This window comes from Pagrus pagrus, assembly GCF_965226575.1.
Source record: "Pagrus pagrus genome assembly, chromosome: 15".
In the NCBI taxonomy this organism is placed as follows: Eukaryota; Metazoa; Chordata; class Actinopteri; order Spariformes; family Sparidae; genus Pagrus; species Pagrus pagrus.
Genome location: NC_140199.1, coordinates 8,544,975 through 8,569,559, shown reverse-complemented (window position 1 = coordinate 8,569,559; position 24,585 = coordinate 8,544,975). Strand labels below are relative to the sequence as shown.

Here is a 24,585-nt window from a genome sequence, read left to right as displayed (position 1 = left end):
AACTTACATTATTATTATCATTATTATTAGTAGTAGTGGAGATTGTTAAGATTGTTTGCATTATATGCCATTTCTAATTAATATTATTTGATTTTTTTGTCCCTGCATATCCAAGTTTTCTAATTCTGCTTTTCTTGTTCTTATTTTTGAATATTTGGACGAGTGTGTGTTCAGAAAAAGAGTTTGAAAAGCATCTCAGCTTGTCAAACGGGCAGTAAACAGCAGCAGCCAGAGCGAGTAGCCCTCTGAATAATGTATGCATAAATGACAATACTATCAGATTTCCTTTCATACGTCTGTGCATGTTTTGTTTTTTCCCAAATGGCTTTTGCAAAGAGGAAACAGACACGCAGACATGACAGTCAGAATGCGGGTCAGGCAGATAAACTGACATATGGAGATGACCGGTAATCTGTCAGACGCACTCAGCAGAGCGAATGAATAAATAGCTCTTTAATTCCCTTTCGACATCGCGATAAGGTGGTTATATAATCGGGAGAAGTGGATGTATGCTTCATAATCCTCTGCTTGGTCCTTCGCCACCTCTCTCACCCTGCAGGGGGACAATGCTCTCACGCTAAGTAAAGAAAACACATCACCTGTGAACTCGACCTTGGGTAAACCACACTGGAAAACTCAGCGTGGTTTTCAAACTTCCTGCTACCTGTTCAACAGCGAGGAGGAACAAACCCCCCAAAACACAAACTGGTTGGAGGGAGTTTGTGCGAGGCTGAGTCGATGCTTTATGACGGTGGCTGATGATTTATGTACGCGGTGCACAGTCTCCGAGGAGTGGAGCCGTCACATCAACACTGCGTCTGTGTCAGCACTGTCGCTGCTAGACAGTAAGACAGACGGACAGACAGACAGAGAAATGTACAACCAGGCAGACAGGTGAGCAGACGGCTAGAGAGAGAAAAATAAGACACACCATTAAATATTGCTGATATTTCCAGAACTGGCTGACTTATTGGAAACCTCTTCGAGCTTCAAGCAGCTTCCCCTCCCATGCCCTTAACATCAGCGGAGAAACATATTTACGTTGATTAACCAGACTGCGCTCTTGGCTACTCGATGTCTGGTGTGTGATTATGCACCCTGGGAGTCCTGCATCCGACCAGTCAGTTAATCATCTCAACCCTGATGCAGCGATGGCGGCGCCACACCCACACTGACTGTGCATGTACAAACAATCTCTAACTGTATCTGTGCAAACCAGAGCAGACTACACAAGGCAGACAGACACACCTGCTGCCTCCCTAGCTTGAGTCAACAGAGCAAAAAAACAGTCAAATAGAGCAGGACAGAGCAGGATGTGCGCGGCAGTAAAGAACATCCCGAAACCTTTTCTCTCACCAGAAGAAGCTCTCACAGTGCAGCTCAGCTCGGCACGGTTCAGATTATTTGGGATAAGTGAATCAGGCTCCGTTCCTATTTTCCATATCTGGGCCTCGTCTCACAGAGCAGGATTACTGAAGTTAGCTGGATGACTGGGCTGAGTGGAAATCAAAATCTGGAACATGGATACAGCTGTTCGGGGTTTAGTTTGGTGAACTGCTCTCTGCCTCACGGTTGTATGCATCCGGGCACCAGTTAAGTTGCTCAGTTATCCTGGACAAAATAACTGCAATTCACAATATTATCCTGATAACCATCAGCGCTCAAACTCTTAAAAATGGCACTAAGACATACGAATCACTTGACTTTACATTTTGTTAGTTTGTTAACTTTTTTCGTGGTGGGAAAGCCGAGCCATGGGGACAGGCTTAGGCTTTTTGAATGACTTAAAATATGCATGCTCGCCCCTTGTGGCAATCCAAAATAATCAGGAAATCTATATAGGACTGTACTTTAACGAGCTAAACAGCTTTTTCATGTGAGGATGTTCATGATTATCCCTACAATGGAAATTCACCACGAGTATTTTTACCACCATCCACAATAATATCTTTTATCATCCCTTCCCCAGAGTTGAATAATGGCCAGAACTTTTTATGCAGAATATTATGCCGTGAAATCATTTTATCCTCCTCCTTCCCAAGAATAGGACGGACCAACAACCCAGAAACATCCACATCTAAAAATCTACGATTTTATGCCCTTAATCTTGCGACAATTTTTTATCCGTGGTATGAAAAATTGTGGTTTTATATCAAAGTTAGAAATCCCTGAATCGTTACAACGCTACACCACACAGCAGCAGACACACGCTTGTTAAAAACTTCTATCTCACGATCATATCTGGTCTTTTATTTTGAATTCTCAAAGCAGTGCATCTTTCTGCTGCTTGCAAAACAAATCTTCTTTGCATACAACCACAGCAGTTTCCCTCATTTCTAGTGGTTTCCTGGCACTTTGCATGCAAACATACACTCAATTTTTTGAGTAGTTTATTCAATATGTGTGTTTCATGCTTGTTTCCAGTGTGTGAGCGGCAGACTGGGGGCTGGCCCATATCTGCTACGGCCATATGCTGGTTCACCTCCGAGGGTGCCACAGTGCAACATGTCACGGTGGTATGCAGGATGGCAATTTCCACCGATCGCCTTTGCTTCAGCTGAAGCCTGACAAGGAGGCGCTGCACTGTAAAACCCAAACCCCTCTCTCCTCGAGGCATCCTGTACTGTAGCGATAGTTAAATGGATAAAAAGCTGTTAGGGAGTAGAGGCGGTTGCTGTACTGTCGTTACATGTTGGGTTTTTTTTTTAACAGCATGAGAACAATAAGTGTGAGGTGCTGCTTTTGGGCATTTATCACAAAGACAGACTGAGGCAAAGAAAGACAGAGGGACAGAACAGTGTGGGTGCACGGTGCTGTTTAACTGTCACGATTCCCACACACACACACTCTCTGCACACACACACACACACACACATTAGAGGAGAAAGTGTGCACCCAAATATCAGGGAGCCTTGAGCTTGTGTCTCTCCCTAACACAGTTATTAGTCCTGATAATTAACTTGCTGCAGGAGGACGAAGGGCGGCGTGTGTGTGCACTGTGCATGCACTCTGCAGAATACATGCACAATGCAATGCATGTAAGTGTGTGTACGTTTGTGTATCTCCAGGAGAGATGGCATGCTGTTTCTCTAAATTGAACAGCATGTCTCCCTGAAACATGAGCACACACACACACATACACAGGACAGCATGTGTACCACCAGAGCACCAAGGGGTGAGGTATCAAAGGCTAATCGTTTGCCATTAATACACCAATTAACGATGCACTGTCATGCTTCTTTCCTTAGCTGCACACACACACACACACACACACACACACACACACACACACGGGAACACGAACAAGCATCCAGTTGTCCCCAAGCAATAGCCTTTTGTGTGGCGTTTTGGCACCACATTGACAGCCACACACAGCCTGACCTGAAAAAAAAAAAAAACACACCCATTTTCTCCCCCCCAGTTACGCAAATGACCTTACGGCGCCTCACCGTACGTCTCTTTGTACGGCGGCACGGTGACATCCTGCAGACCCTCCGTCCAGCCCTCCTCCTCCGCCTGGCTGCGGGACAGGGCGCCCGGGGGACCGGCCCCGCTGCTCCCGCCGCCGCCGCCTCCTGCTCCCCAGCTGTGCCCGCTCTCCTTGTCGCTCCGCTTTTGGTGGTGGTGGTGGTGCTTCGGCTGCTCCTCCTCGCCTACCTCGGCTATGTAGTTGTCGGAGTCGGAGTCTCCGGAGGTGCTGTAGAAGGGGTTGTCGCTGCTGTCGTCCCCGGACTCGCCGAACACGTCGTCGGATATCTGCAGGCTCTCGTACCGGGAGCGGGCCGCTTCCAGGAGAGACAGCGCCTTCCGCCCGCACTCCGCCATCTCTCTCTCTCTCTCTGTACTGATGCTACTCTGCTCCCCTCTTCTCTCTTTCTTCCTCCCTCTTTCTCACCCCTCGGCAGCGTGCAAGCGGTCACGATGTGTTTTGTGGCGGCTACACCCTCCCCTGTAGGTACAGTATGAGACGATCCCTCTTGCCCCTCCAGGCTCGGATGCGGAGCCCCGGCGGTCAGGACGCGTGTGGATCCGGGGGGAAGAGCTGTCCGCCTCAAGGGTACTGAAATATTTCCGCCCCCCTCCTTTGCTCCGTCTACACAGCGATGCGCACTGGGCGAAATTATCGATAGTTGTGGCTCAGCATCCGGGTTGAGAGACCAGTGATTTCTGCACACAGAGAGGGAATAGAGAGAGTAGTGGCTGCAGCCGCATCACCTGACACCGAGAGCCCTGCCCTGCCGTCCAATGAGATGCGTCTTCTCATCCAAACTCCAGAGAGGAGCGGCTGCCGGAGCTCATATGTGGGGGGGTGAATAAAAAATATGATGATTAATGGTAATGTAATTAGAATACAATGTTGGACAATAAAGGGTAACAGTAAAAATACCATCTAATGGGATCCTGACTTCACAGAGGCAATAAAATGAATGTCATAAAAAAAAAAATGTGTTTTTGTTTATCTGCACAGCACCTCTCCTGAGAAATAAAGGAAATAACTTTGGCACACTGAATCTTCATAAACACCTTCCATGTTTCACCAAAAGGCTCATTAGCTGTGGCTGTTCAGAGCCAGTTGGATCCCACAGCATCACAAGAGCTTCCTTATCAAGGGGAATTCTGCTCAGTCATCATAGAAGTGCACGTGTTTATAGTTTTAAGGTATATTTTTATGACGGATCGGCTGGTCGACCACATTTTACAAGCTCAATATTTAACTTTCAGCGTCATTTTCTGAGCTGACAAGGTCGAGGCTCCCTTAAAAATCTGAATTTGTCAGCTTCACAAACTCAGTCTGGTGATTAAAGGGGCACTATGTCGTTTTGGAGAAGATATTTGTATTATTTACAATATTAATGAGGTAATAATACAAACTCAGATTTTTTTTTCTTTTCCCATAACTGAATTTGAAGCTAGAAAGGTGGCAGGGTCCGCCACATGAAAGTAAAACAGTATTAAATTGTGGTGTCCTTTAAGGTTGGTTTGTTTATTCAGTTTATTCAGTCATGAAAACAAAAATAGTTTGTTATTTAGTTTGTTATGGCATTAAAAAAAATCAGTCAATGAAGATCTTTCTCTTCTGATTAAAATTTCTTCCCCCAAACTACATAATGCACCTTTAAATCCATGTGATGCAATCTAAAGCTCCAGAAGAGCGACTGAATTGACCTTGTGGTGAGATTGTTTCATCAGCGACCCAATGTACAGTATGTGTCCCAATAAACCTTCGATTTCTACCGTCCATATTGCTTTTTTATGGTGTTTACTTTTACCATATTTTCACTTATTAGGCCTGGAGGCCTTTATTTGGTGGACAGAGATCAACGTGCATTTTGGAGGCTTTTAACAACCCCTCACCCTTCTGTACCAAAAAACCCAAAGCAGATGATACAGCCCATTCAAACTGCAAGTTGTGCCATAGTCATGGTCATTGTTCTGAAACCATCATAACAAGATAACCTGTTTTTACCCTTTATTTATTCAGTGGAGGGTTCACTGAGAGCGATGCTGGAGTAGTCAGGGTTAAGGGCCTTGGTCAAGGGCACCTGAGTGGTGGTAATGAGGGTGGAGTGTTTTAATTTCCATGGGTACACAACAACCTGAGGTATATATAGTAATTATTACATACATACATACATACATACATACATTTTTATTTTGCAGTAAAATAATCAAATGTAAAAAGTTGCTCATCTTACCCCGTCCCCAGGCGTTTTGGGCACAACCTAAGCTAAATGAATGTAAAATCAATGTTGAGTGCATCGAAAAAAACTAAATGACATATCTGGTGGTTGTATTTGCACAGTGGAAATCATTAAGTGTTGGGGCTGTTGATTATTTATTATCTGCTCTCGCTTTTCCAACCTTCTGCACACAGATATGGTAATAATAACAGTCTAAAAATATTATATACACTACTCAAAATGAGTTAGTTAGAGATATTTTTAAATTTACCCAAACCCCCTCCAAATACGTGTATATAAGCTTAACACAAACCTGTGGAAAACACTGTATTTGACATTTTAAAACTCACTCAGCCTCAGGCTCTTTGCCACAGTGCGTTTACCACCTGCTGCCTCCAGGGGCCGCTGTGGCCGCCTGTCCACGAGTCCTCCTCCTGACTCTTCTTCTTCGTTGGTGCGCTTGCCATGTTTGCGGAAGCCGTTCGCAGCTAGCCGGAGTGTTGTGACTTTTTCTGTTTGTGTTATGTTTTAGCCGTGTTTTATAATCCAACATGAATCTGCCAAAGGGACCAGATTCTTTGTGCTTCGACAAGGATGTTTTTATGAAGGTAAAAACCCGTCAGCGTCACGTTTGGCAGGGCGCTGACGATAGCGTATGCTGTTAAACTAGCTAGCATTAGCTAGTCGACTGTTCCCACTGGAAGCTCCTGTTTCTTCAAGCTTTTTTTGTTTGTTATTGAACGAAAATACTAATAAGCTATTATACTTACATCACGGTGATAGTTAATGTTGATAAAATCGAACATGTCAAACAGTGACGTTGCATATAATCCTTAATAGCAAACGACGTTAGCAATGATTCAAATGTGTTCAGTCAGTATGATGTGGCTGAATTCTTCTTCTTCTGAATCGATTTACTCTCCAATTTCTGATATACATTGTCTTGTCTCAATGTTTTAGTAATACTGGATGTTATTGTATACATGGCTGATTAATGAGTGTTGTTATCTCGTATAAATGTGTCTGTATCCTTCTGCTGTGTCTCTGTCTGCAGGATGACTTTGACGTCGACCAGTTTGTGGCAGAGTGTCGGAAGCAGGTGCAGCTGGAGGAGATGAGAGAGGACCTGGAGCTTTACTACAAGCTGCTGAAAACAGCCATGGTGGAGCTCATCAACAAGGACTATGCAGACTTTGTTAACCTCTCCACCAACCTGGTCAGTCCTTAATGTTACAAGTATTACAAACATTTAATTAGGAATTAAAAGTCAATAATGTTTATTGTTAAAAATGAACAATTATCTTTATGCACTGTCACTGTCATTTTTGATAACAGGGTTTTGTTTTTTTTAAATTGAAAAATATGTTTATCGTTATCTAATTTGTATTGTCAAGTAAGGGGATCAGCCTCAAAAGTTCAGTACCTTCGGGCTCTTAAAAAATGATGGCGAGCACACCACACACTTTTCATTTTTGAAAGTAAATCCGACTTAGTTAGGACTTTAATGTCTTTAATCTCAGAGGTCTTCACCTTCATTTCAGGTGGGGATGGACAAAGCCCTCAATCAGCTCTCCGTGCCACTGGGACAGTTACGAGAGGAGGTCATGGTATGTGTTGTGATTAAGCATACTGTAAGCTTTGAGGAATTTCTGCCACAGAGTTCACTCATGTGTCTGGCTGTTGTCTTTTACAGAGTCTGCGGTCCTGTGTGAGTGAGGTGATTCAGGCCATAGACAGTCAGCTGTCCAAACAGGAAGATCTGCAGAAAAAAAAGGTTTGGCTTCTCGTCTTCCTGTCTGACTTCATCATTTGATCATAATTTGTTTTCATCATTAAATATATTACATGATACCTTTACAAAACTCTGCGTGGCAAATCCATGACTTGTTGTGAACATAATGTTGTTTTCAACTAGATATATTTGATGTCACACAGTCGATTACCGTGTTCTTAAATTACTTTATAGTAACACTAGTTTTCCAACCTTTAATTTAGAAGATAGTGTAGAATAATGGCCTGCACCCTCTGTGGGATATTATCAATTAATTATCATCTTCCATTCATTATTCCATCTATCAGGTGTGTGTACTGAGGCTAATTCAGGTGGTGCGCTCAGTTGAGAAGATTGAGAAGATCCTCCACTCACAGAACTCCAAGGAATCCAACTCTCTGGAAATAAGCAGGTGCGAAACTGACGTGCTTACAAACCCGCTGGCATCACCTTGTAGATAACCTTATCTTTGAATGTGGGCATTTACCAAGCAGAGGTTTTCTGAATATTTGCATTTCAATGTTCGGCCTAACCAGAAGTGACAAATAGGATGTTTTTGCAAAGTCAGATTAAGTTAGCTATTACTAGTTAGTACATTTATCTTTTTGGACCTGGAAAAGTATATTTCTATTTTGTAATCTTGTGCCTTGTATTCCATTTCTTAACATACATCCACATAGCAGACACAAAGTACTGCAAAATCTTTGTAAACATTACTCGAGCACACCAGATCTTCAGGTAGTTTAAATGTGATCACTGCAGGGATATAGTTCCAAGCTTTTATATCTGACTTCATGTCTGTCTGTCTTCCTGTGTACAGTCCCTTGTTAGCAGGTCAGATCCTGGAGAGAATTGCTACAGAATTCAACCAGCTGCAGTTCCACGCTGTGCAGAGCAAAGGCATGCCCCTACTGGACAAAGTCAGACCTGTAAGTGTTAACCAGCCAATCAGTCAGACAGTTGATAAACCAATAGCTGCTCAGCTAGTCTGTCAGTTTATCTGGCTTGTCATCTTGTCAGTCCACCAGCCCTGTAATAAGATAATCAGTTTCAGTGCAGTTCCTCTGGTAAGTTTCCTTACAGAAAAGTAATCAATACAACCATCTGCTTTTATGGAAAACCTTCAATTAAATATTTAAATATTGAAAAATGTTTTCTATACTTGTTTTTACTGCTTATTTGAAAATGTTCTGCCTCTGTCAGCGTATCGCAGGGATCACCTCCATGCTGCAGCAGTCTCTGGAGGGGCTGCTGATTGAGGGTCTGCAAACATCCAATGTGGACATGGTGCGTCACTGCCTGAGGACATACGCCACCATAGACAAAACCCGAGATGCTGAAGCCCTGGTAGGACAGGTGCTGGTTAAACCTTACATGGACCAGGTAAAAAAAAAAACACGTTTTGATATATTGTTAATCACCGGGCATTTCTGCCCCTCTGAAGACAATAATTGATAACTTTTCTTTCTTCCCCTTCTCATAGGTGTTAGTAGAAGAGGTGGTGAAGTCCAGTCCTAATGGTCTCCAGCTGATGTACTCTAGACTATTGGAGTTTGTTCCTCATCACTGTCGACTGCTCAGAGAGGTGACTGGAGGAGCCATATCCAGGTAATGATCTAAATTCATTCAAAGCATTCATAGATCAAGATCTTCTTGCCTCTACTAGAAAAGCAAGTTGTCTGTAGCATATTGACCACACACTTTTGATATATATTTGTATTGTATTGTGTTTATTTATTTATTAATGTAATTACCATGCATCATTTACTCTTACTTAACTATATGCAAGTTTCTCTTAAGTCGCCCTCAGAGGTTTTTTTTTTCTAATAATAACAACTGCCCCTAGATTGTGTGCATAAAATGGATCATTAGCTGGAGTAGTGACCAATATAGATGATATCATAGCTTATCTTTAACATGCTGGTGTTTCTTCTCCCCTCAGTGACAAAGCTGACACAGTGCCAGGTTATGATTTCCTGGTGAACTCTGTGTGGCCGGAGATGATCAAAGGGATCGAGGAGAGGTTGGCCTACCTCTTCAACCCTGGAAACCCTGACATATTCTATGAGGTACAGCCACAGTAGATTCCCTTCTTTGTAAAGGATTTGTTGATTGTGTGCTGTCACATTGCGCAGTGTTTGATTGAGTAGTTTCACCCCCGCTCTTTTTTCTTCTCTAGCGTTACAGTGCGAGTATGGAGTTTGTGCGGAAGTTTGAGCGTCAGTGCAGCTCGCAGGCCAGTGTGAAGAGACTGAGAGTACACCCCTCATACACCAGCTTCCACAACAAATGGAACCTGCCCGTCTACTTTCAGCTACGGTGCGTTTTACCTCAATTCATTCCTGAGGAGATGGTTTGGAAATGTGTGTTTAATCCCCGTATTCAAACAATATCATGTCTCCCCTTTTTCTATGAGCCAACTTTTCACTCTGCCGTTGAGTGTGGCTGCTCAGAACAACTATAACTATTTTCATATCCGTAATGGAACGAGAGCTAGTGCTCGAAGATGGAGAGAAAAGCTGATCGGTTGAAGTTTTGTGTTTTCCTGTGCAGGAAGTAGTGTTCCTTCAATGTCTGCATTATGCCAGGAAAAAAGCTATTTCGGACCCTGTGTTGAAAAAGTGCTGTTTTGAATAGCTACCCTCGAAGGCAGAATGAAAAGCTGGCACTCAGAGAGGAGGGAGATGCAACATCTTTTAAATATGGGTGGGATGGTGCACATTCTCTCCCCTGGAAGGCTTTTACAGTTTTGTGCTTAGTTGTTTACATGAAAAGTGCTGGAAAAATAGAGCTAGAGAGAGTTCAAAGCCACCTTTCTCAATTCCTAACGTAAAGTGTGCGTGAAAGTTGGATTGTCGGTTTTGGAAAGTTACTGAAATGTTAGACTCAGCCCCCCCTCCTCCCCCCCAAAATCAGATGCCAGAAAGCTGTGGGTGGAGGAAGCTATACAACTGTCCAACAAGCAATACTGATAGGGGTATTGGCAGCTTAACTGACAAGACTTCCTGGAAAATCACACGTGCACAACCTCAGTTTACATTATTGTTACTTGCATGCAATGAGTATTATAGGTGTGTTTTAACCTCTTGAATTTAAACCTCAGCTAAAACGAACATGGTCTGACGTTGGTGGAGGTGGAGTTTCTGTGCGGCATGTATTTTGAAGGATTGTCTGCTGCTTTAAAGACTCAGGAGACAAGCTTTGGTTTAAAATTGTAGGTTGTCAGCATTTTTTAGGGGAAAAAGACAAGTTGGCAGACGTTCACAAGTTGAACAAAGCCCTTTTTGATAGGAATCTGGAAGATTACTCGTGGGTGTGAGTTTCATGCAGAGTGGTGACAAGAAGCAGAATGAAAATTTAAGATGTGTGTCAGCGCATTACTAAACATAGCCCGTAAACATGACACTGGACCTTGACTGAATGGCCATCGATCTGTGGAAAAAGTTGTCTAGTGTTTGTCAACCTCCTCCCACCCCCACAAACACGCACACACTGTAAAGATTAGGCCTTGTGTCCTCATTTCTCAATACAAACCTGCACAGTTCAGCCTTCTCGGGAAAGTCCATAATTTCTAAGACACAAAGTGTTGTTTCACGTCATGAATCTGTGTATATCAGAGCTGATGCAAGAAATAAGCTGGTAACACATTGATTGTTTTGTCTTTCCCCTCTCAGGTACAAGGAAATAGCAGGATGTCTGGAGAACACCATAAGTGAAGGACTAGTTGCAGCACCAGGTAGGAATTTATTCTCTATCATGAGCGCCGGTGTGTAACCAATACTTCACCTGCAGTGACTATGTGTCTGTGTCTGTCTATCTCCAGCTGGCAGTGCCTACCACCTGCAGGTATCTGAGGTGCTGTGGTCCTGTCTAATGAGATGTTGGTCAGACAAAGTCTACCTGTCACCTCTGGCCCATCGTCTCTGGAAGCTCACGCTGCAGCTCTACGCACGATATGCAAAGTTTCTTGACGAGGTAAACTTAAATACACCAGAATACTTATTTTTAAGATTGAATTTCAACAACAAAAGCTCAGTGCTAATGGATATCCATGTGGCTGTTACCTGCTTTTATCATCTCGATCCATGTCCACACAGGTGTTGACTAAGACTCCATCCTCCGAGGTGACCAAAGAGCCAACCAGACCCTTGCCGAGCTCGGCCTCCTCCACCTCCAGCCGAACGTCGATGGATGAGGGTGGAAGTGAGAGTGGGAGTCCTGCCTCTCTGTCCACCAAACAGCTGGTCTACATCGCAGCTGACATCCAAAAACTGCAGGAGCAGGTGCACAAACACACACTAAATACATGTACTTACTTAAGTAGCTCCAGTTTACTTACATTATTTTACATGTTAGACTTGCGGGGGTTAAGCTTCTTCATTTTACATAAATGACAAAGTGTCTGTTTTTGAGAATTTTGAACTGGTTTAAAAACTAGCCCTGTCCAACAACATATTTTTTGTGGCCTTTTTCATGGCTTCATTGGATAGAGCAACTGAAGAGTGACAGGAAACAGAATGAGGGAGAGGAAGGATGACATGAGCAAAGGACAGCGAGGACACTGTAATAGGCTGTGCATGTTCTCCCAACTTAAGTATCGCATTAGAAAATGTTAATAGAAATGGAAAAATTTGAAATACTTCCTAAATTTGTCAAAAAAATATTCACACTCACTTGAGGTGGTTTTCGCCTTTTTCAAAACAAAGTTAATGAGAGATGGAAACACCTTTTCCAAATACGTTCTGACAAAGTGAACATTGAACTTAGATGACCGATTAGCTGTTGCTGCTCTGTTTTTCTTTTTGTTTTTCTTTAGTTCACTTGAAATTCCCTTGGCAGTTAGATGGAAAGACGACGACTGATAGCTTCTTGTTTTTCTCTTAGATACCAGAGATGTCCGAGATGGTCCGACAGCGGTTAGAAGCCATCGGATTCAAGAACTTTGCTATTGTGGAAGGTAAGCCACCCATACAGTACACATAGAAGTGATTTTGACTTTTCACATCCTTTGTGTTGTGTTTGTCTGATCTTATTGTGCAATGTTTTGTCAGGAAATGAGGAAGAAATGTCCAGTTGGATTTGTATACACGTGTGTACGACTGTTCCAAAGTATTGTTCTGTTGTCAAGTCGAACCTGTAATACAAGTGGCATGCCATCTCTGTTTGGAGGATTATTTTCTTCTTTTGTAAATGGAAGGGAGCGCTGCCTTATTTCTGCTTTGCTCTAATGTTTGTGAAAACATGCCAAGAGACACATGTCAGTGCAACTAGCCGTAAATGTTCACTGACATTTTAAAATGAAACCATTCAATCCCCAACAGGCTTTTGAGCGTGACATCTTCAAAGACACTATCTCTGTCACAAAATATAATAATTCCTCTCTCATTGTATCCTGCTTCAGCACAAAGGTAACTCGGACTGTTACAGCGTGTACTTTAGTATTCACTAGTGTTCTCGTCTGTGTCAGATGCTCTGTCAGACTCCAAGGCTTGCCTGTCGAGTAGCATTCCCACTCTGAACACCAGGATGACGCAGCATCTGACTGAACGCAGCTGCCGCTTCCTGAAGAGTGCCTCTGAGGTTCCACGACTCTACCGCAGGACTAATAAGGTCAGTGAAGCTGCAAACAGGCACATATACATGTTTCTCCTATATTTCATCATATAGCATATCTTGGAGCAAACACTGGGAGTTTGTCTGATTTAGACAAAACCTGGGGGGCTAATGCACTTTGATCTGTGGTGTGACATACGTATTTTTTCTGGATGAAATGCTCAAATTAAAGGTCAGAATTTCACATTTTGAAATTCACTGACCGCTCAGATTGATGAGGCATGTTGGTGCACGAATAGCTTTTGATTTCCACATTATTATTCTCTCTTACATTGCACATTAACGACGTACTCATTGAGCTGAAAGGGCTTCTATCTCACAATTTGTAGGAATGTACAGGTATTAATCACTTTCTATTGGCGATATGTGAGCAGATTGTTGCCTGTACAAGCCTGTGGACGATTTGTTTACGTTGTTTAATGCTGATGGAACTGTAGATTTGTGTTCCAAGGACTCGGGTCGGATTTTCTGCAACAGTCCAAAGGATGCGACTTAATGCGTGTTCTCTCGTGCCTCGCCTCATTGCCTCTCTCCGCTGTGCTAACAACGGCAGCTAACAGTCAAGTAGAAATCAAGTCCACTAACATAATCAAATGATCAGCTTCCAGCACAACAAAGACGTTTCACAGAGCCCTTTTAAAAGTTAATAATTGACCTTGGTAATGGCATCTTAAATATTTTGTTTCCTGATTTATCAACAATTTCTGTAGCATTACTTGCACAATCCTCATTACTGCAGAGTACACAGATACACAGATAAACACTGACAGCACACAGCACACAGACACATTAATATCCACTGGACAAGGATATCCTGATAATTATTTCTGCCGATACTGAGTCTGTCTCTTTATTCACATTTTCCTGCATAATAGAGCTGCACAATGCAAACTTCAACATTTCCATATGATCTACACCTGCATAACTCTACATTAAGAAAATGTAGCCCAAAACACAGTTTTACTTTCATAGTTTAAGAGAGATAAATATAAGTCTCCGCCCTCAACATGAGCAAACTTCAAATTCAGTTTTCTACTGACCATAATCCTCAACACAAGCAAATGTTTATCTTCCCACCACGCTGTGCATACAACATTCTACCTCCTCTTTGACCAGGAACTGCCGGTGCGCGCATCAGCCTACATGGACAACGCCTTACGGCCGTTACATCAGTTGCTAACTGACTCGACGGGGCTGGTCACTCCCTCTACGGCACAAGAGTGGCTGCGAGTTACACTGTCTGAATGCACACAGAGGTGAGCTAACACACAAATAAAGAACCAGGCCTGAAGATTTATAAAGTATGGTTTATGTCCTCCATTTCACTTATAGCTGCAAGCCACACAATTTGTGTTACACAGTTTGATTTTTTGTCTTTCTTGTGTTTAGGTACTATGAGACCATCTCAGAGGTGCTGAGCTCAGTGAGAAAGATGGAGGAGAGTCTGAAGCGATTGAAGCAAGCCAGAAAGGGCGCGACCACGACCACCACGGCAGGAGCAAACGGTGGACCCACAGACGACACCAAGATCCGACTACAACTGGCACTGGATGTGGAATACCTGGGAGAGCAGGTAGGTGGCGTTTGAAACATGTAGAACAACTGCTTCCAGGTTCTGTTACAAACTTCAGCGTCATCTGACATACTTCTGATTATTCTCTCTTACACTGCTCTGTGCTGTTGTGTGTCTCAGATCCAGAAGATGGGTCTTCAGCCAAGTGACATCTCCATGTTCACCGCTCTGATGGACCTTGTGAAAGAGGCCCGAGAGCTCGCTGAACAGAACTAATAAGGTGTGACATGCTGCACTCATCCCTGCATTTCGACCCCTGCAAGACTTGTGAAGGATAAAAAGCATTTGTCCCAGCACAGACCAGAGTAATGGTCTGGTAACAGTTTATGATGACGAGACGAGGAAGACTGAAGGACGAGAACTGACAGGTGCTGGTGATATGAACTGCTCTATATGTTGGTCCAGAATGTGGTATAACAAGAGTCTAACTGAAGTCTAATTCGTAAAGAGAGAATGTCAATCAAACGATATTTGTTTAATTTCCGCTGCTTGGTGAAGGATTTATCTGACATAGAAGTCTGTTTGTGTGTAACATGTACATTTTTGTTAAAATCAAAGTTGTTTATTATAATATGTTTAACGTTATGTAACTTGGGAATAAAACAAAGAATTTTGGATACAGATTTGAATTTGTGTGTTTTAATGGAAAGGTCACTCACGAGCTCCAAGTGTTGGCAGCAAAGCTTCACAGAAACTGGAACACAAATGTACGTTCGTATAAAAAAAAAAAAAGACATGATTTTCTAAATTATTACCAATTCATTTTCTGTCAGTTGACAAACTGATTAATCAACTAATCATTTCAGGAGTACTTGTACTGTTGGGTAGTTTAATTTATAACAACATATTTTACAAACTCTTTGCAAGTCTGTGTGAAAAAAATCAATTAGTGAAGTAACTAAGATGTATTTTATTTAAGATTTTTTATTTAAGATAAGATTTATATAAAAAAAGCAGATTGTGTAGGTGAGATTCAGAAAAACCATCGAGGCTTATAACAGGAAACTTGCCTCAAAATGTTACATGTACATACAAAAGTCCTAGAATATACAAGCATAAGCACAAACGGTCAGAAAGTTGCAATGAGGTAAAAAATAATATTTCTCTGAGGTGTAATGGAAAAGATGTAGACAAGGCAAAAAAGTTACTGATGGTGTGTGTATATAAGTGTATGTGTATATGACGTGTTTGCACTGCATACGGCATACTGATCGTTTTAAACATGCTCAGAAGGGGTTATTGATCATGATGTCACTCTGAAAACAATGCTACAGATAAATAAACCACACATATACAATAAATAAATCAAAGTCATGAAAACTTAAATTGGCTCATAAATAACTGGTTTTAGATTTTGCCTCAAGAGCAAGAAGCCGCTGAACTCGTCACCCTCCAGTAATGATGGATGCTTATTTCCATATTATTCCACACATTAATGCATGTTGTAATTCATATAGCTTCTAATATTTATGAATAATATGTATTATACAGTATAAAGTGCTGGTACAGTAACCACATTTTCAACCAGGCATTGTAAAAGTTATAGATTTTCTGATTTGCAGATGACTATAAACATAAAATACCAATTTGTGGTTGTGTTAAAGGTATTGTTCATGATGTCTATTTGACATTCAGTATCCTCTGAACCGTAATATTTCAATTGGTCATTATCAATTCTGTTATTAGTCAAGGTTTAGTTGCTAAATTATATTGAACACGGGAAAAGGAAACAGGATTATTCTTTTTATGCACAGAATATATGAGAGGAAAGATTTTGGATGAGAAATATGCTTAAGATTTATCATCTGAAAAAAACCTAGTTGATTGACAGAAGCTGATGAGATTGTTCCCAAATTAGATAATAGTCTAAATTATTATCCTGAGTCTCGTCCCAATTTCTCAAAAATGTAGCATAATCCCTAACTGGAAAGTTGAATGACCTCTAGTGCAGCGTTTCCCTGCCGTCCAGTCTGTAGGCTCCTCTCTCCTGACCCATTTAGGTGATCAATATCGATACATTACGATCATTTGAATCACTGAAACGATAAAAAACCTGAAATCCTGATTTAAAAAAGACATTTCAAGTGTGTTGGGTTACAAATGTTTTATTACAGAAATCACAAATCGCAACAAAACAAAAATAAACTCTTAGTTACAATATACAACGTCATCAGTCATTGATCGTAGAGAATCGTGGTTACTGTACCTACTCTACTGAAAAATACTGTACAGAACTCTGCTATAATAAATTTTACAGGAAAAAAACCAAACAAATTAGGATTTTTAAGAGGCTGCTTGAAAACAACTCAGCTTAAAGTAACAGGTTTTTTCATAAATACTGTTTCTGCAACACTGCGTAATATTGATAGATCCTCTGCGAGCGAGGTTGTGCTTCATTCCTCAAATACTGCATGTGGCCATTATTTCAGCTGAAAAACAAGGGTAGGATCTAAATGAGATGTCTGTTGAATGATTGATTTCAGCACCTGCAGGAGCTGGAGGCGATGAAGAACACTGTAAAGAAATGGGTCTGGTATGGTGGTTGTTTTTCACGTCAGAGGATTTTGTTGGTTTTTAGCCACTGTATAACTTCAGAGTGTAGGGTTGGTGATCTTTCCCAGCATGAGGATGGCGTTCGAATCTCCCTCTATGACAGAAAAGAAGAACGGCCGGTTGATGGAGAGTTTCAGAGGGATGCCTTCCTTCTGGATCTTGTCCTGAGGTTCTGCTCCTTCCTCCGACATCTCAAACATCACCTTGTTGACCGCCTGAGATCAGACAGAGATATGTTAATGATGGACACATACACAGTGAGTGTTTTCTATATTTTGACCACTGAACTACGTCACCTTATCTATAGCAAAGGGTTGGGTGTTGCTGAGTTGGCTGAACTCAGCCTGGGAGCCCAAAAGTTTGGCCTCGACTTCTGGATCCATGTTGGTCAGCAGGTCGCGCATGTCAGTCACAGAAGACATGGAGAACTTTGGGAGGGACAGCTCCAACAGACTGGGAGGACAGAGGGGGAAACAGGTATTTAATATTAAGATGAAAAGTATTTGAAGTGATTTCATTAAATCTACAGCCTCATTTGCTCTACAGTGAAACAACATATACTGTATAACCAGCTGTGTTTCTGCAGTCCTGGAAAAACATTTAAAAAGTGATGAAGTGCTGACAGGTTTTTATGATGAATGTAGGTAGAGATCAGTGGCGGACTCATGATGTTTGAAGGGCGACAAAAACTAAAAGGGCACCAGTGGGGCACCAGAGTGCAAAAAGGGCACTGAGAGGTCACCTAAAGGGCACTTTATCAAATTCTGTCAGATGGAAGGACACCCCAGAGGGCACGTTATCATGTTTTATCAAACATAGGGGCATCCAAGGGGGCACTTTAGCAGGGTTTCTTTTGAACATGGGGGCACCAGGTGTACAGCTGCAACAATTAATCGACTAAATAATTAGTTGTCAACTACTAAATTAATTGGCTTAATAGGCTCTGGATTTAGGGTTTCTAAAAAAGCTCAGTACTCACCCTTCCTGGAGGTTCTGGTGCCAGTCAGACATGACGTCAGTACGCAGATTAGACTCTATGTCATGGAGGTTAGCCCCTTCATGAGGCAGGACCAGCAACATGTAGGAGCGTTTGCTCAGAGACAGCTTCACAACTGTGCACCGCCGTGCCTTCATGGTGAGAAAATTACATCATGATGTGAGCGAACTCAAACTTCCCGCTCTTCACCAAAGTACATTTCATAGACTACAGCTGCAAATATGTGTTGAAGAGAAATACACAAATGAGCCAACGTTAGGCATAAAAAAACACATTATTTACCTTATCATTCAGGTAGTGGTACTGACCCGTGTGGGTCATCAGTGGAGCCATCACTGTGGTTGTTTCGTCCACATGAAACTCCTGCGTGGAGGTCTCCTCTGGCTGGAAGGCTGTCCTCCAGCTACCTAAAGAGACGCAAGTAAAGAACACAATCAGACACTGCAAGGTGGTGCAGCCTGCCAAGTTTTGGAGATATCAGCTGTAGACAGTTCCTCTGTGAAACTGTGGATCATCTTGAGTAACTGGGTCATGATTTTTTGAAAGACACATTGTTGTTGAGTAAAATACATTTCTGCAAAATGTTGTCCACTCCAAATACAATCTTTGGTGCGACACACAAGCTTGAGTAGTGGTCTTAAAATGTGGAAAGTGTCCTGGTTGGCCAAGTTCTAATCAAACAAGAGGAAGAGACAAACCTTGGAAGTTGAAGGAGGTAAGAAACAGAAGGTCGCTGCTGGAGTTCAGATCCTTGAAGACGCCCTTCACCTTCCCATCCGACGTCTTCTCCACGAAGCTGTTCACCAGCTGCTCGGCCTCCTGAGGTTTGGAGAAGTCCACGCCGCGGATGAACGATGTGTCCGAGAAGTCCTGCGTGCCTTGAATAAAGTCCTCTGATAGCTGAGCACCCTGACGAGTGAAGGTCCACACCTGGGTAGTGATTTCATCTTTCGGTCCGTCGTCCACCAGAGAGTTAATGCTCTGCAGGGTCTTGAGAACCTTGTGTCCATCCACTAAGGACACACAGTCCTCTCGGTCAGTGCCACTGCTCAGGCCCAGTAAGCTCTGGAAGGAAAGGAATGAATTAGTACAAGACCTGATGATCACATGGGACCATATCAATCATCCCCTCATTCAGCACAAATCAACACTGAAAATCAAAGACCTGGAACAAGCTTGCTGTCTTCTTGGAGGCTCCCAGGTAGAAGGTGAAGAGGGACCCGTAGGTGTTGACCGGGGACAGGAGGGTGTTGCTGCTTTGCTGCTTGCTGCTGAGCGCCTGGTACATCCTGAGGCCCAGAGAGTTCAACAGCCCTGCCAGAACCGCCGTCCTCTCTGTGATGTTCTGCCTCTGTGCATCCAGCCTCGACAGGTCCCTGTTGTCTGGCGTCAGGACTTCGATATCAAGGGGGGCCACAGGAAGTGTCTCAAGAGGCTTGGACGTCTGGGCCTGCAGGGTCTCACAGCTGACATTCTCGGAGGCAAAGAGATGGAAGGGGTGAACGTAGACGCGGTTGGCTTGGCTTGCTGAGAGGTAGCAGCAGAGTAGGAGGGCAAGAAGAGGCGACCGCAGGATCGGCATTTTACCTTTTGTTGATAGTCACCTTAAAACGATTCCTTCTGTGGAGAGAGACAGATATTTTTAGTTTATGACGAGTATACCAAGTGATCAACAGGCTCTTGAGTCTTAGTATCGTGTTGTGAATGGTACGTAAGTATTAGTGTTGCTTTCGACAGAAATCTGGCTGGATCTGGTTCCAGCCAACATTGGACATAGAGCGGCATGTCAGTGATGGATTGATTGCTCTTTGTGTGTCCTCTCTCCTGCTGGTCGCTGAATGAGAGCAGGCATTACCCTCCGCAACAGGGGTCGCATAGATAATGAAGACGCATTTATGTGCGTCTGTGTGTGAATTTGTTTGTGTTCAAGGACTAAAATGAGATGGATATTGTTAAAGCAGCTTTCTGATCGTGTGCTCAGGCAGTCAAGCAAATTTGCACGCTCAAATCGTCAAAATACAAGAAGACGAAAGTGTCCACACACTGTTTGGCCGTATTTATGTTGTAATAACTGTACAAATAAATGCACGTCTAAAATAAATGAGTAAGTATAACTTTTACACACGCATTGAGTTGGTAATAAAAGTAACAATTAATATTTTGCTTGATTAATTACAAGTTATTGTGATTAACCTAGATTTCTGGGTGAGTGCTCTTATGCAAACGTAGGACTTTATCCTTTGAGTTGAACGTGCAGAAATGTGGACTGATGGACTCTTGTAAGAGGTGAGCAAACACTGGATTTTCCTCTGTTTGTACACGTACCACAGGACATGGCCTTGGTCCCTTCCTCTCAAATGTTCTTATATGCAACCAGCCCACCTGTGTACCGGATGACTCTGTGACAGAGGCCAAAAAACATGATTGATTCACGATAACTGATGCTTTTTGTTGAGATGCAGACTTCTGACGAAATGTTTTGATTTGATCTAATCCATCACAAATCATTTGTACTTTTTGTTTTGATGAAACAGTTAACCCTTAAATCAAACTAAAAAGTAGTTCAACAAGACAGTTTGACAGAGGTGCTCTCTTGTACACCACTTGTAGACATTTAAAACAAATCATTTTTCGTTTTTTAATAATATAACGGATAAGTTCGATCAGTTCTAGGACTCTAAGCTCAAACACTTCCCCTCACTTCTGTTTGTACATTCACTCTAAAGGCAATTACTGAGATAAAGTCAAAGTTTGCTCTTACCGTGTGTGTCTGCTGCTGCTGAGTGAAGGGCTGACTGAGGTCCCGACTCCTCAGCTCCCTTAATTTAACCCAGTCGGCTGCCCGCGGTGCTCCCACTCTGGTTACTGATTAACCAAAGCAGCATTGAATCAGGGGCTCTGCTGCCATGACTCACAGCCCGCTTTGTACTGACGTGCTATGGCCATAGATAAATAGGTCTGACAAAGAGAAGAAAGAGACCTCCCAATGTCCCTCTACATGTTGACTTTAGGAGGAGCATGATGCAAGCTGCATCATGGAGGGGGTGAACGGAGAGCTCAGCCGGGCTTGTTTGTGTTTGGAAGTGACTCACTGAAATGTCCCCATATTGTAGGGATGTTTATTTGTGATTAATTACGCATGTTCTTTAAAAATTTTGCTCAACACAGAAGTCAAACAAGTCCCTAGTAAACATGTTTGAAACCTGAATGACTGGAATCAATATAAGAAAAATAAGAAAAATGCAAATGTATAAAATAAACCAATAATGTTTCTCTTATTATCTTTCATCCTTGTGGTGACACTTTATATTAAGGGTGCAAATCATATATTTAAGTAATGATTAACTAATGCATTATTAATGATGATTTAATGCAGTTATTAATTCAGGATATATCATACATTTCTGTTGCTCATGACTTCATGTGATGAGTTTTCTCCTGATAGAGCATCAATTAAGGAACATAAATTCATTAGCTGGATTTCAGTTACATAAAAGTTCACTTATGTAACTGTATTTATGTTTAATATGTAAATGTTTGATAATAAAAGTAGTCTGATATTTCTGTGAGAACAGGTACTGAGCAAAACACAGGTCCGAAGTGATGTTTTATGCAGCTAGAATCCAGCTGGTCACATATCAATTAAAGGAAAGTTGATGCAGTCATGATTTACTTAACCCCAATAATGCTGGAAATTAGGATGAAGTTTCGTAGCATTCTCCTAAACAACTGAAGTAGATAAATAAAGTATTCAAATAAAATGGCTTCAGACAGCTTGTCCGGCACAATCCAAGTCTCTGAAAGCTTGTGCACCAACTTGTGCGTGTTAGCGCTTCTATCAATGCAGCTACAGTGAAGATTTTGGCTTAAAGAGTGTAAATAACATCTTTTTTAAAATCAATTTGGGAACTCAGGGCTTTACTGGAAACTTGGAGGTATCTCCATCTACTTCAGTTGTTTTGGAGAATGAAACAGAAACAACAGAACAGAAATGTTTTGTGGACCATGAAACTTCACAAGACTTTGCATCGGCATGGCGACGAGTAGATAATGACTGGATTTTCATTTTTGGATGAACTTATCCTTTACTGATGATTTGTCTGATTGTTTAACTGACGATCTATCAAGTGAGAACTAATTGTCTTAATAACTTGATCATTTGTTGATGGTCAGCAACAGAAATTCATGATACATCCTGCATTCAACATTGATAATCCATGAGTTAATCATTACTTTAGTATATGGTTTGTATCCGTATTATAAAGTGTATTTCTTTCATGTCACTATCAAACTGTTAAAGGATGTTATGCCTGGACTTACGTGTCCTGGGAAAGGAGCAAACACCTTTCAGATGGTCTTCAGAGGCAGGCATAAAGTTTATAAAGCAGTGTAGTTTGTATTTATTTTCATTGGGCGACATCCTTGAACATAATAGGGAAAATCCTTTGCACACACCTGATCCAACAGGGCAGGGTTCACAAGACTTTCTCACCAGAAACAGAAACATCACGTCACTTCACTGTTAGTGTTTTACAGCCCTGGACTTATCGTCTGTAAACACTGTTGTAGTAGCAATAATTGATAAAGGAAAGTGTAAACCATCTCCACGTGTCTTCTCTGGCTTCTTATAAACTTCTTTTGAACTTATTTGGGTTTTACTTGTGTCTTATGGATGATAAGATTATAAAGAACTAATACAAGGTGAAGTATGTAGTTCTTATGTAGAGATACTTGTAGAATAAAACTGGAATAAATCTAGTACAGATACTTGTCTAAAAGAAGTAAAAGTGCTGATTTAACTTCTTTACTTCAGTAAAATTAAGAAAGTACGGCTCTGAAATGTACTCAAAGTATAAAAGTATTAAGTATCCCTCTGAAGAGCATTTCTACTGGCCATTTTTGTGCAAAGCTAATTGAACATCACGTCATATTAATATAATTCAGACTGTTGAATTTAAAGGTAGAATCAACAGGATTTGTCCTAGCTGTTCCCAAACACACCACAAAGATAGTTTATTGTTGAGTCTCATTCCCAGGACGTCAATTACCAACATTTTGTGTTGGTAAAGCGTCCCGAGCACAGCAACAAACTGAGAAAATAAGAGTCTCCGCAGATTCGAGACACTAACACACCCTTTCTCCCCATTCCAGTCTCCCTCTCTGTCTTTTTCCATCTTTATCCGTCTTCCAGGTCACCCTGTCTTACTACGTCTACGACAGGTTGAAATCAGTCTTGTGATGTTGGGAAGGTGGCACGCAAAGAGCCAAAATTGAAATAATCGATAATTCCCCTCAAATGCAACCAGCTGGTTTTGGAAAGGACAAATATTTGTGTTAAAATGAAGGGAGTAAAAGTAAAACGTCAGAAAAGTAGATACTCAAGTAAAATACAGATACCTGAAAAGTACAGTACAGTAGTGAAGTATTTGTACTTCACTCAGCCATACCTCTGTTAATATGTCCAATATTCATACTTAACAAAACAAGTTAACCATTTTTGACAACGCTCAGATTTATGCAGAAACTGGCAGCACATCTCAGGCTTGCATGATAAATATACAATCCTAGATGGCAGGCCAAGATTCTTGACTTTTGCTGTACTTGTTTCTCTTACTTACTGTGACAGTTATGCGCTGTGTGTGAAAACCTTCTAGGCAGTGAACCTGTTTCTGATACGTTTAATGGACATCCTATTCTACTGTTAAAGGGTGTAACTGATGCAGAAGGATTCCTTCAGTGACACATGATAGTGGATTTTATTATCTCCACATTTTCAAGTTCCCGAAAGCCCTCATGAGGCTCTGCTCGGATGTCTTAAGCAAACACCTTAAAGCACATCCTGAAGCTGCAGATGAACAATCTTTGCACATGCTTTATGATAGTCAACCAAGTGTGTGTTTCTCACGCACAATGATCACCGAGTATCATCACTATCACTGTTGGCGGCATCAGAAACTTTATGGCTGCTACATCACAGTGTCTAACTTGGCTGCTGCCTATATAAGCTGACATGTTCAGCATCTGAAGCAGGTTGCAAGTGAACAAAGTCACCATGTGGACTCTTGTAGTGCTTTGCAGCGTGATCTTCTCATCTGGAGTGCAAGGTATTGTCCACTACTCTCTCGCTTTTGTGTTTGAGCAACATTAGATTGAGCAGTAGTTGGAAAGATCATCTTTGTGTTTTTATAGTCTTCATGGTAGGGTTTCTGTCTGTGGTTTGTCATGCTCTCACTGGCCTTAAAGTGGCCAATACTCTGACATTTTGTCCTGTTTGTTTTTCTCACAATCCATCAGGTGGTTACTGGTACACTACAGAGGCCATCGGCAACACAGGTATTTAACTGTCTTTATGACCAAACATTTCTAAGGCGATAGCTCCATCATATTCATTTATCCT

The 24,585-nt window shown here is 41.9% G+C and overlaps 3 protein-coding genes across 3 annotated transcripts in view; 1 reads left to right on the top strand and 2 right to left on the bottom strand.

Annotated features, from left to right (window-relative positions):
- The window catches only part of pgbd5 (piggyBac transposable element derived 5), a 30,695-nt gene extending 26,277 nt beyond the window's left edge, over positions 1 to 4,418 (bottom strand). Inside the window, exon 1 of the mRNA XM_084375334.1 lies at positions 3,450 to 4,418. Coding sequence (XP_084231460.1) covers positions 3,450 to 3,825 — 376 coding nt within the window. The 5' untranslated portion in view covers positions 3,826 to 4,418. The remainder of the gene's footprint in view (positions 1 to 3,449) is intronic.
- Positions 4,419 to 6,122: 1,704 nt separating this feature from the next.
- On the top strand, positions 6,123 to 15,261 carry cog2 (component of oligomeric golgi complex 2). The gene is made up of 18 exons (XM_084376613.1): positions 6,123 to 6,289; positions 6,736 to 6,897; positions 7,223 to 7,288; positions 7,375 to 7,455; positions 7,761 to 7,864; positions 8,273 to 8,381; positions 8,656 to 8,835; positions 8,936 to 9,060; positions 9,395 to 9,521; positions 9,632 to 9,771; positions 11,127 to 11,188; positions 11,276 to 11,427; positions 11,550 to 11,735; positions 12,337 to 12,409; positions 12,920 to 13,062; positions 14,182 to 14,321; positions 14,455 to 14,638; positions 14,759 to 15,261. Exons 1-18 carry the CDS (start codon positions 6,233 to 6,235, stop codon positions 14,852 to 14,854), a joined length of 2,187 nt encoding a protein of 728 aa, XP_084232739.1. The 5' UTR covers positions 6,123 to 6,232; the 3' UTR covers positions 14,855 to 15,261.
- A 1,466-nt stretch (positions 15,262 to 16,727) lies between these two features.
- Positions 16,728 to 21,036, bottom strand: agt (angiotensinogen). The gene is made up of 7 exons (XM_084374925.1): positions 20,950 to 21,036; positions 19,354 to 19,808; positions 18,887 to 19,253; positions 18,471 to 18,595; positions 18,171 to 18,319; positions 17,488 to 17,644; positions 16,728 to 17,406 (listed from the first exon to the last, which is right to left on the bottom strand). Exons 2-7 carry the CDS (start codon positions 19,768 to 19,770, stop codon positions 17,230 to 17,232), a joined length of 1,392 nt encoding a protein of 463 aa, XP_084231051.1. The 5' UTR covers positions 19,771 to 19,808; positions 20,950 to 21,036; the 3' UTR covers positions 16,728 to 17,229.
- Between the last annotated feature and the right edge of the window lie 3,549 nt (positions 21,037 to 24,585).